This window comes from Camelus ferus, chromosome 7, assembly GCF_009834535.1.
Source record: "Camelus ferus isolate YT-003-E chromosome 7, BCGSAC_Cfer_1.0, whole genome shotgun sequence".
In the NCBI taxonomy this organism is placed as follows: domain Eukaryota; kingdom Metazoa; phylum Chordata; class Mammalia; order Artiodactyla; family Camelidae; genus Camelus; species Camelus ferus.
In genome coordinates, this window is record NC_045702.1 from 76,479,727 (window position 1) to 76,492,352 (window position 12,626).

Consider the following 12,626-nt stretch of genomic DNA (forward strand, 5'->3'; position numbering starts at 1 on the left):
CCCCTCAATTTACATTTTCCCCCAGATTTATTTATTTCCCATGTGCCTCCTACACAGCGTTCCCCAATCCGCACTCATTTTCCAGAAGTGCTCGGCCTTATAAAAGAACAGAGGAAGGGTCCCCGGCAAACTCTTTACTACGTTATGTCCTCAATTCCAGGATGTCATCAATTGTAAGATGCCACACCAACTTAATAGCACCTTTTCCAGGAAAAAAGAAAATCTGCCATAGTAATTAAACATATGATATGGGAAGAAGTACTTTGACTTTAGAAACAATAGGGCTTGGAAGCTTCTTTAGAGACCCCCAGCATCCGTGAGGGGAGCCTACACATGGTTCCTTGTATGTGACACCTTGGAAAGGAATTCTCAGCGAACCCAGCTAAGCACTCAGAACCAGCTCCCCAAGCAAATATCCCAGAATACCTCTTCCTAAAAGAGAACTGTGATGGTGGAGTTGCAGGTTGAATGGAACGGTTGGTACCATCAGGGAGAGAGAGGTGAAGATGATGGATAATCAAAACCACCCTTGAAAACCCTTCTCATAATGTACAGTAGACACACTTTGGGGAGAGTGGGCTCTCTCCAAGACCAGTTTTTCCTCCAGGATAGGAACAGACCTTTGTTTCTCTGCTTGGTGCCAGATGAAGGGGTTGGCTTGCATCTGGGACCACACTATTAACGAAAAAAAAGTGCATTATTATTATTATCTTCATCACCCAGTGCATGTGGTTAAATTCAGATAAATGAAGAGCGATGGGACTTGAAAGCAAAAGAGATGCATTTTTGTTTTTGACTCCGAGACTTGTGAGTGCTTTGATAGGCTGACGGCTGCTGAGAACCTCTGGGGGTGCATCTGGCTCAAAGCCTTTCCCAGGCATGTGTGTTCACCCGAACTCCAGCCCTCGAGTACTCTGATTCACTGCTCCGGGGAAGGACTGCTGCTTGGGAAATGCTGTTCGGGAAATGCTGCTCGCCTTGCGGCTCAGGATGGGGAGAATTCCAAAATGACCTTTTGCATCAGTGCTGGCAACATTCTTTGCTCAGATTTAAATAAAGCATTGACTGTTCCCCTCATTTTCCTTGGTGATACAGCTCCAAGGAATGCAATGGAGCAGCCCGGATAGCGAGGACGAGCCAGTGATGAGTCAGAAGCCAGGGGTCATGGAACAGTGACAGGCTTCCAGAGCTCAGCTGTGGTCAGGGATCAAAGCAGCAGCCTGCCCCGTGCTCAGAGAGGAAGGACAGTCCCCCACATCAGCCTCTCCAGCTGCATCTGAACAGAGACAGTCATTCTCTTTCAAGGAGCGACATCCTTTACACGAGCCTCCTCGCTTACGTGGGGATTTGGCTTATTCACAATTGGCAAGCCAATTTCCCTTCCATGCTTGCTTCCTCCCTCCTTTCTTCCAAGATTCATTTTTTAAAACATGTACTGAGCACCTACTGTAGATCCAGCACTCACTGTGTCTTGATGCAGGGAACACAATGGTGAGCACAATGGCAGGGCTCCTTGAAACTCCGAGCCTGTGGGGTGTGTGTGTGCGTGCGCACACGTGTGCACAACAGGAATAGAGAAGTAAACAAGCATTTGCAACGGCTGTCATATACACTAATGCTGGTGAAGAGGCGGGTGCCAAGAGCACTTAAATTGGGATTGGAGAGTCCTTCCCTCTACCTGTCTGTGCACCAAGTCAGGAAATGTGCTCCATGCTGAGACTCAGGGATGCCTAAGACACAGTATCAGCCCTTGGGAGCTCAGTGCCCAGTGCTCACAGGTGACTCTGCTACACAGTGATCGGTGCCATAGGATCTGGGGAGGATGTGGGGATACAAGGGGTACAGGGACCAGCTGCCAATTTAGTTGGGTGGTAGCTGAGCTCAGCAGAAATGTGGACACTTAGGGTGTTGCTAGCCTAAAAAGAGGTCTATCCATGATGTAAAAATGAAGTCAACGGCACTTGGTTAAAAATCCCAGGACATTAAAAATGGCTATTGTCAAGGTCAACAACAGCCTTCGGTGGCAAATCTAGTAACCTCTGCTCTTTTCTCCTCTCATTCAACCACTTGGCATCTGACTGGCTTCTACAAAACACTTTGTTCTCTTGGCTTCCATGTCATCATCCTCTGTTGCTCTTCCTACCACGTCACTGGCCGTTCCCCGTTTAACGAACCCTAAAGGTTGACCTCTCTCTTTTCTAATTCAATCCATCTGTAAATTCTGTTAGCTACGTTTCCAAAATCGATCTCAAATTTATCCTCTACTGTCCATCTACACAGCGATGCATCAGTCCCTTCGAGGTCTCCTGGGCTCCAAGACACAAGAGTGATCTTCTAAAAACACAAACCAGACCATGTCTTTCCCTCATGCAGGGCCCTCCACACCGACAATGAAATCTAAACTCTGGACTCTGCCCTTACAGGACTCTTAGTTCTGGCCCCACTCGTCTCTCTGCAGCCCTCACACACACCTTTGCCTGTGTGCTCTTCATAAAGCTCGATTGAATTTTTGTTTACGTTATTTAACCTACCAGCACACGGGCTTCAGGAAAGCCACACTCTTACCTGTCTTTTTCACCACTGTATCTGCAGCACTAGAACAACGCCTGGCATATAGTAGGTGCTCAACAAATACTTCTCAAATAAGCAATTGAATCAAAGCCATGTGACCCTGAAGAAGGTACTCCAAGAGATTCAGCCTTCAACAAACAGGTTTGGATGGGAGTATAAGTAGGTGTTTTTTTTTTCCCCAATAAAAGATGAATTCAATTATCCTAAAGCTACGAAGACCCTATTAATCTATCTCTAAATTTGAGCTGAACCATTACATTTGCTGTTTATTTGCAACATTTCCACCTGATTTACAGAAACATGCAAAAAAAAAAAAATAGGGAACTTCATTGAATTTAGAGGAAATTACCTGCTGTTTGTCGGAGGTCTCTTGGATCTGCTCATTTGTTGGAGATAAATAAAAAACTGTAGCAGAACTGATGATGGTACCCACTTCACCTCTTCTACAAGCTTGCTTCTTTTTACTTTTTGATACTTAAAGGGCTATCCAAGTGCTGTGGCCAAGGCTCTCAACACATTCCTCCCTGCTGACTTCCCTCAAAATTGTGCCCAAGTTCTTCAGCTGTGCCACCAAGCAGATAACATCAGTGGAGTAGGTCAGAAAGGTGGGAAAGAGACAGGGGGCTCAGCTGCCCTGAAGCACCCGTCATTCAGTCTCCAGCATCCCACAGGGGACAAAAACAGCCTTTCTGTATCGAGGTTTAGTTATGGTGTTGCAGAGAGTTTGCAATCCAACACATTTAACCAGTACAGCAATTAAAATGATCTAGACTCAGACATAGGTTGGAATGCTGGTTCTTCCACTTATGAAAGCCTGACCTTGAGGAAATTTCTTAAATTCTCTGAGTCTCCCATTCTTGGGTGTGAGATGGGGATAATATGACCATAGCACCTTAGGGTGGCCATAGGATTACATAACGAAAAGCTTAGCATATGAAAGTGTAGTAAGTACATTCCCGTTATTGTTCTTGTTGTTCTTAGTATTTTTGTCTTCCATTATTAGCAGAGTAAAAAGAAAAGGCAGGAAAAAAAACAACAACCAGGGTTTGGGGCCAAGTCAACTGGCTATGTTTGAGACACAGCTTTAATTCTAATTTGAGCAGCAGCAATTTCAAAATATAAAATTTGAAGTGGAGCAAAAGGTAGTCCTACTTCATTGTAGATTCTGTCAGTTGTAATGCTTGATTTAAGACACCCATCTGTTAGTCAGTCCATCATTATTTTCCTTAGGGATCTTAGGATCAATTATAGGGATTTCCTTAGGACCTATCATATGGCTGCACTTCACAGGGGTGGTGGAAAGATGAAGTAAGAAGAAACAATAACAGACATTATTTCTGAGGCTGAAAGATATATCAAGCCAGGAGTTCACTCTGGATCGGGGATACAGTCATCAAATTAAGGTTAAAAAAGAATCCCACTAACAAAATCAAGTTTGCACAGATTCACATGCTCTTGCCAACCCTGATTAGTTAATACTGTCAGACTCGACAAAGAATATGTTTGATGAGCCCAATTTCCTTTAATTATTTTATACTCCTCTGGTATAAATAATCTAGTCTCATAAAAGACAATTCACAATAACAACAGAAATTTAATCTCAACACACAAATCCAACTTAATTGACCCAAAACTCTAGCCCTGCTCTGTGACAATCTACACCATCAGAAACGAAGTCCTGGCAGGATAATTAGCTGGTGATGATCCCAGGGAAGCCCAGGGGCACTGATGTTGGGAGGGACTGACTTTCTCTAGGGCTCAGCAGCACAAATGGTTTGTTTCCTCCTCAACTACAGGTCACCCGGAGATAGACAAAATAAAAAGTACAATTGCAGGAAACCCTGGAATGTCATTAACGAGGCTTCCATGTGCGGCCCTGCTGGGCGACGCTGCTCTTGGTACCCACCCAGCATCGGCATCTGGATGTGCACGGGAGGGATGGAGGCGCCAGCTTCCAGGAGCCAGTGACTGTCACTCATTTATTTTGCAGCTCAGCCCCTCTGCTTCAGCTCACAGTTCATTAAACTCTACTGCATCACCATCAACATGCAAAACAGCTACTTGAAGGGCACTCAAAAATATAATCAGAAGAGGGAATAAAGTGTCCTCTCTGAGAAACAGGGAAAAAAGACAAATCCTCTCGTCTGCTGAATGACATCTAGGTTCTTTGGTTCTAACATATATATTTTTTAAGTAGCAGTGACATCCAAGAATTGTCTCTGTTTGATGGATGGGGTGTGGAGCCGTACAGGTCTCTGCTTTTCAGCACCAAATGTGGCTGAAAAATTCTGAAGGATCTGTATAGCGATGCGTTATTTCTTTTGCCATTTTCCCCCTTTTTTGATTTTGAGGTAGGAAGGACTGCAACTTTATGGACTTCTGAAACACATCTTGTTTTACGCTTTGAGCATGACTGTGATGGGAAAATTCTCCTGACCACCAGCTCTGTGGAAGCTGAGATAGTAAACTTTCTACATGCTGCCATGTGATTCCTTTACAGAAGTTACCTCTCGGCTTAATGTGCCCGTGCAAACACGCTCATTTTAACGTGGAGAAAAACTTAAATATGGAAAAGCGCAGAATATGATGTGACAAACGGGGATGTCACATTTTATGTCAGTGGTTTTCAACTGGGGGCGATTCTGTCTCCTAGGGGACACTGGCAATTCCTGGAGACAGTTTTCACTGGCATGACTGGGGGCAGGGGCTGCTACTGGCATCTAGGGGGTAAAAGCCAGGGAAGACGTTCAACGTCTTACAGTGCACAGGATGCCCCCAGCACAGAATCATCCAGCCCCCCCCCCCCATGTGAATAGCACTGCCGTTGAGAAACCGTTCTTTACGGTAGTTCATTATGTAAATATATTAGGAGATGAGGCCAGAAAAAAATCATCTCCTTTCATTTAGGCAGATCACACAACTTCATCAATGTTCAACTCAATTACAAAACCATGGCTTGGACCTACCTATTATTTTTCCCTTTGGTTACAATATTTCAAATTGATTAAAAATATGCAACTACTAAAAGCGATAAAAATATTTTTCCCTTGCAGGTACCTTGCACCTCCCAGTTTGGGGATTATATGTAGGCTCATGCACACAGATGAGACCCGCCACATACACACATGCACGCACCACACACAGAGGATTCTTCTGGGAAGAAATGGCAGTAACACTCTCTCTGGGCTGAGGCTGGGACCTATCACAGCAGACACAAGAGAACGAGTCACAAATGTCACCCTCACACTCCACGGTAATCACAAGTGAAAATCCTTTGGACAAGATTTCATTATAAATCTCTGTAGCTTATCACTTACTTAATGATGGCTTAACTTTTTTTTTTTAACCAAGATTTGTTCCACCACTGTGCTAAATACTTTTTTCCAAGAGAGAGTTCTTTTAATCATCACAACAATCTTAGGAGATAAACTACTATCCTATTTTAAGAATGAGATTGAAGCACAGAGAGGCAAAGTAACCTGCCCAAGGTCACACAGATAATAAACAGTAGAGCTTGAATTGATTCTAAGCAAACTGACCCCAGAGAGGCTAGTCTCAACCACAAGGCTCTTACATCTGATCAGTGCATCAAGCCACAACTCAGGCTGGACAGCTCTGAGGGCTAGGGATGCGTGGAGAGTGGGATCAGGACTTCCAAAAGGAGGCAGTTTTCCCCCCTTTTCTACCACTATGCTTATATAGCCTCATCAACTCACCTAAGGGACTTCAGAAACAAACCAATCCCTCAAAATCCTAGGTCTTCAGGGTAGGGATTTAAAAAGCATCTAAGGGGCCCTTGCACAGACTGAGGAAACAGGCCCAAGGGGCCCACACAGGTGGGGTGGCACAGAAGGTGGCCTGCAGAGATCCCCCACCCGCATGCCAAGCGGAGGGTCCCTCTGCCCTGAGCAGCCCGCACGCCTGCTTTTTACATCCGGGACACCACCAAAGGGCACAAAGTCAGGAACAACAGGAATGCAGCCAGTCCTGGGAGCGGGGCCTCACGTGACCCCTGTACGGGGAGGTAGCCCAGGCCTGGTGGACCTCGGCAGGGACCCCAGAGAGATGCTGGGAGCTTCGTGGTTTTTCCAAAGGAACTGATGTGGGGGCCTAACGTGAATGTAAACCGTATTCATAAAGCCACAGCCTCAGGACTCCTGGAGATGTAATCATCTTCAGCCTGACAACTCTTGCCTCCAAGAGTGTGGGAAGCCAAAGATGAATCACAGGCCAGAGTCCGTCGGCTGACCTCCACGTGCGCATCCCCCGAGACAGGGCCAGAAACGAAGACAGGAAGCACTTGACTGAATTGGTTTTCCCATTTTTCATAAGAAACATCCAACTTAATAAAAAATAGCCACACTGTATTGACAAGAATAGCTACCCTTTATTTCCTTACTATGTGCCAGGAAACTCTACTTTATCTCTGCTCCCATGGTAAGTCTGGAAGGCAGGAACTATTGCCTTCACTTTAGAGGAAAATGAGGCTCAGAAAGGTCATGCAATTAACCCAAGGTCTCTCAGCTAGTAACCAGGGTCTGTTTGACTCCAAAATTCATGATTTTTCCACAATGGCTTTCACTTCTTCACATTACTGTCAATCTCCAAAGTCCCCAGAACCAACTGCCTAAGTATACACATACACACACACAGACACACACATACTTTTTTTGTTTAACTTAACCAGACCACTGAAATCTTGAATGCTGCATGCATCCATCTCTCTGTATACACTACAATCCCTAAAATCAGGAGCCAAGTCACAAGTGCTGAGAAGGAACAATTTTCCAAGAGAATACACAGTGCTGTTCCCCATCATTTAAAAAGGTGACAAGCCCAGGGTCTTAGAGCTGGGCGAGGCTAAGCTGGGATCTGGCCCTTGGTGTGTTGGGCCCTGGGCTGCATCCCTCCCACCGCACCCCAGCTCTGCTTCCCAGGGCCAGGCCAGTGATGGTGAACGTATTTCTCGGTGCTGGGAATACAGGGCTGAAGAGGTACATCCCTGGTCCTGAGAGGGTCCGAGAAGCTGTTGGATGTGCTGAGACAGTCCACAGATAACTGAAGTGCCGGCAGAAGATGGGAAGTGGCCTAGGAGAACAGAGGTCTACAGATATGAAGGATGAATCACATCCAGCTGGTGGCAATTGGGAAAGACACCATGGGCAGAAGGGGGAGGGAATGACCCTGCGTTCTGGGTGTACCTGCAGGAAGTTGCCTCTCACCACTCATTCTGCACCAACAACCCCCTGTGGCAGGTAGATTACCCATTTTACAGACAAGGTGGAGAGGGAGGAGGCTACCTGCCCCAGGTCACACAGTTAATGGGGGAGTCACGTGAATTGCTTTGTGTGCCTTCAAAGCCCAGGTTCTGTCCACAATAAACTCCAAATGCTGCCCAGTGGAGCCCTGGTGGGTTGGGAGGCCAGGAGTAGGTCAGGGAGGTGGAGCACAAGCCTCCACCCCAATTGCAATCCCTGCGGCTCTGCTATGCACATATATTTATACTGAGGTTTGACAGACGAGGTTCCATTGGAAAGAAAGCTCTGCTGCTAACAAGTTTGCAGAGTTTGCAGCCTCGTACTGTGATATGCTACCTGGCATGTGAGTGGGTCAGGCCTTGGAGTTTGGGACAAGGAGGGCATGTGACCCACACAGGGAGGCAGTGAGGGACAATGGCTGAGCAAGCAGGCAGGCTAAGCACGTACTCCCCTCACTCTGGAGTGATGCTGCCTGCGTTCAAAATCAGGCTCTACATCTGTCTAGCTTCGAGAGCAAGGCACTCCTAAGCCTTAGCCCTTCAAGTTCAAAATGGGGGTCATATAAGTACCTACTTCTTGGGGGTGTTGAGAGAATTATGTGTTCAAAGATAAGGAAAGTACACAGCACAGAGCACAACGCCTGGTGCTCAGCACAATGCCATTCCCATTAACCTGCTGCTGACAGCAAGGCTAGTCACAGGAGGTAAAACAGCAAAAAGACAAATACCAGAAAACTATAGGAGGGATTCTTAGGGCAACTAAGAAATCCTCGCTGCCCCCACAGCATTGCTCTGGTTCTAAGCGCCGCCTCGCACTCTCCTGCCCTTGATAAATACGCGCTGAGAATCCTGGGACACACACCTGAAAGACAAGGGAGGCGCAGGTGCTTCCATCTGCTGAGCTGCGTGTGTCCCCATCGCTGCTTGTCAGCCGTTTCAGCAAGATGCTCAATGGAGACTGGGCTTTGGGTGATGAGATCAGTACCCCAAACCCCCAAACTAATTTCCTGTCTCTGCTCTGAGCAGATGGCCACAAAACCCTCAGCTGTGCCCCTGAGCCCAACTTGCTCTTGTACCAAAAGGCCTAGGACAGAAGGAGGTGCCTGCCTCAGCGAAGCCAAGCCCTAGAGGCCTCTTCTGCTGGAGAGATGGGGTCTTGCCTTGGGCAGGACTCTGGGCCAGGACAGTGGGGTCCCAGGGCCCTTTTAGGTTCCTTCCATCAACGATCCAGCCAGTGAATTAAGTTCCCAGCATAGGAATTGATGGTTTATAGGACTTTCATCTGTCTCATTCACTGCTGTACCCCAGTGCCCAGAACAGAAGTGTATCCCCTGAATGAATGAATGACAATCATTCTCTGCACCATGATGAGACAGAAGCTGGGCCGCCGAGGTTCCTCAGTGGCTCACTGACCCGCCAGCAGTGCAGGACCTTCTCACCATTGCTCTGCTCTCATTTCCCCCACCTGTCACCTCAGCTGGCAGCACCACCACGGGGCCTCTGACAGTCTCCCCAGGAGAGCTGTGACCTTTTCTCTCTTCCCAGCAGAAAGGAGGGTCACTGGCTACAGAGTGCTGAGCAAGGAGGTCAGTGTGTGCCCAGCACACAACTTGCTCCTTTCGTGCTTGCTCTGCCAGAAACGAAAATGGTAGAGCTAGAAGCGCCCACGAAAGCCACTGCTCATGGAAGAGACGAGGAAACCAAAGCCCCGAGACACTGAGCAAGTCGCCCCAGTCACAGAGCTGGCTGCTGGGAGGGGCTGGAGACTCAATCTCTCAACAGAGCTCTCTGTCCAGCACTTTCTAGGAACCTCTGTGCCTATGCTGGTCAGAAAGTCTCAGAAAGTACCCCTGAAGCCTGGATTCTCTTTCTATGTATTATAAACACAAAACACACCTACAGCATATACACAGACACAGATTATACACACATATGTAGCTATGTAAATGTCATGTACATATATACATATTCATTAGTGATATTAGGATGAATATAAATAAACTATTCTATAGTCCCAAGTACATTCACTGGAGAGCTTAAATAAGCTCATCTCCTTTTATTTTATACCTATTTATTACAGAACAGTGATAACTGAAGCGCCGGGGGAAAATGAGAAATTCTGCATGTGAGAAAGGGGAAACGTGTAATTTGCAAAAGCGTATTCGATATTATAATTGCTTTGACTTTTTTTTAGGCACAATATGTAATGTGCTTTGAAATTCACCAGTAAAGGGGGGCTTTTGGATTTTTTGTTCATCCAAAGGGAGGAGAGCTTAAGTCAAAAGATCGGAAAATACTGTTCTGGAACTCAGAGCACATTACAGCTTTGGAAAATGGCTGGTCCAACACCCCGTTTGAAGAGAAGGAAACTTCCATCCAGAGAGGTTAAGTCACTTCCTGTCTCAGGTCAGTAACTGTTTATTTGTTCCTAGGGGAGCGACCCGTGGACATTATCTGTTGTATGTCCACGGCCTGCACTGAAGGAGGCCAGCATCTGCTGCGGAACAGCAGAAGGGAAATTCTCACACTGAAGATGTTAAGATACAGAGGGAAAGCAAGTTCCCAAACACGCCTAGGTTATTTAAAACAGGGATGATTCTTGGAAGAGGAGAAGCTGACCCTGTGACTTTACCACTCGCATTTCCCAGGGGCAGCACCCGCCCTGGTGCTGCCCCTCCTGTGAGTCAACCTGGGGAGACTCCAGCCAGCCCTCCCTCTCCAGGGAACCAGATGTCAGGCAGCAAGGCTGCAGGAATGGTTCCTCCAGCCACCACTGCCCCTCCCCTCTGTCACCTGTGGAGGCCACCACCCATCGACCTAAACAGTGGGAGGTTCTCTCTGGTGTCTGGACAGGACTGAGCATTTCAGCAGAAAGACAGCAGCTCCTAAGGTAGTCAGCCTGGGAGCAGAGGCAGAGCCCCAGGGGGAATTCGCCCACGGCCTAGGGCCAAGGCAGACCTGGGGCGGACCCCGAGTGGGAGCACAGGGGAGGGCTTCTCCCTGCTTTCGGCCGGCGGCCGGGGCAGGAGTCCACTTACCGCAGTGGGACTGGAAGACCTGCGGCTTGACGACCTGGTTACAGGCACTGCACACCACGAGGTAGAAGTCGTCGTGTGCTGGGTAGTGGCCAAATAAATGCATATCTGTGGGGGAAAGGAAAACAGGTTGTTTTGAAAAAGCCACTAAGTCTCTGAAGGTGTATGGTTTCTTCTTGGAATATCCTCAGGACAATTTTTCAAACAAGACATGCAGAAAGGCAATAATCCTTATGAAAGGGAATGCGGTTTGTCGTAATGCGGCTCCCCACTCCCAGGAAAGGGACCGCCTCAGACAATCCCTCCTCATTTCCCTTGCAAATGGACAGCTACCACTGTTGGTTTGGTCAGTGGGGTAGGGGTGCCTGGAGTCACACTGTGGGGAGTCACCCTGTCCTGAAAGTGGGCCCCAGTGTTAGCTGGGACCCAACAAGGTTCTAATTATTTTAGGATGGAGGGAGCTCCCCCAAACCCACTGCAATGTAAGCAGAGGCCTCTCAAGTGAGTGAGGGGGTGAGAAGGCCTGGGGAGAGAGGAGTCATCCTGGCCTCAGTAGCTGCCTGGGTTCCCCATCGCCTGCAGGAGACACCAGGGGAAAAGGAAGCATCCAGATGAGTGGCTTGTTGGCTGCTGTCATCACCCATTCTTTATCTGGCAAATATTTACCGAGGGCCTAACTGTGCTGGGGACCATGCTGGATGCCGGGGATAACTGGTGAATCAGAACGAGAGCCCTGCTCTGCTGGGGCAGGAGAGAGAAGCATTAACCAGGAATCACACAAGTCATTGTGTGGTTATAACTGTGGTATGTACCAAGGAGGAGAGGTACAGTGTCCCCTGAGAGTGTGTGGCAGGTGGCCCTAACCTCCTCTGAGGCATTGGAGAGGCTTCCCTGAGGGAAAGTTAGAGAAAGAAAAGGCCGGAGGAGGGAGAAGAAAGTTCCAGGCCCGCCAACGAATGAGACTGTGCATTGGAGGAACCTCTTGGCTGGAACAGAAGAGTAAGTGGTGAGTCCATGAGATGTAAGCCTTGTGGACCGAGGTATAGATTTTGAGCCTGACTTTAAGAACAGTGGGGAGCTACTGAAGGTTTTTAAGCATTGAAGTGACAGGATCAGATATACACTAATAGAAGATCAGTTATGTGGCCTCAGAGACAGGAATGCCTATGTCCACACAAAAAAACTGTCCATGCATGTTCACAGGAGCATTATTCATAATAGCCCAAGGGCGGAAGCAACCCAGACACCCATCAACTGCTGAATGCATCCACGAAATGTGATATATCCATACAACGGGATATTATTTGGCCATAAAAAGGAATGCAGTACTCACACCTGCTACACCATGGATGAACCTTGAAAACATTATGCTAAGTGAAAGGAACCAGTCACAAAAGGTCACACGTTATATGATTCATTTATGTGAAATGTCCAGAAGAGGCAAAGCCATAGGGACAGCAAGTGGGTTAGTGCTGCCTTGGGCTGGGGGGCCTGGAGGGAACTAGGGGGGGTGACTGATAAAGGGTACTGGTTTCCTTTTTGGGTGATGAAATGTTCTAGAATTGACAGTGGTGATGGTTGCCCAGTACTGTGAATATACTACAAACCACTGAACTGTACACTTTAAATGTGTGAGTTATGATATGTGAATTACATCTCAACAAAGCTTTCAGGAGTAAAAAAAGATCAGTTTTGAGGAAACCAGTGGTCACACCTCCTTGGGCACTGCCAGGTGGAGGCAGAGCCCTGGAAGGCACTGTGCC

At 47.5% G+C, this 12,626-nt stretch overlaps 1 protein-coding gene across 7 annotated transcripts in view; it reads right to left on the minus strand.

Annotated features, from left to right (window-relative positions):
* ATXN7L1 (ataxin 7 like 1) overlaps window positions 1–12,626 on the minus strand; it is a 218,317-nt gene that overhangs the window by 128,291 nt on the left and 77,400 nt on the right. For 5 of the 7 annotated variants that reach the window (XM_032484200.1, XM_006181018.3, XM_014556123.2 and 2 more), the window contains one exon: window positions 10,867–10,971. The exons of 1 other annotated variant lie outside the window; for it this stretch is intronic. In XM_032484200.1, the coding sequence (XP_032340091.1) occupies window positions 10,867–10,971 (105 nt within the window). Of the gene's footprint in view, window positions 1–10,866; window positions 10,974–11,507; window positions 11,515–12,626 lie in introns of all 7 variants that reach the window. One more of the 7 variants, XM_032484202.1, reaches the window with a different exon arrangement.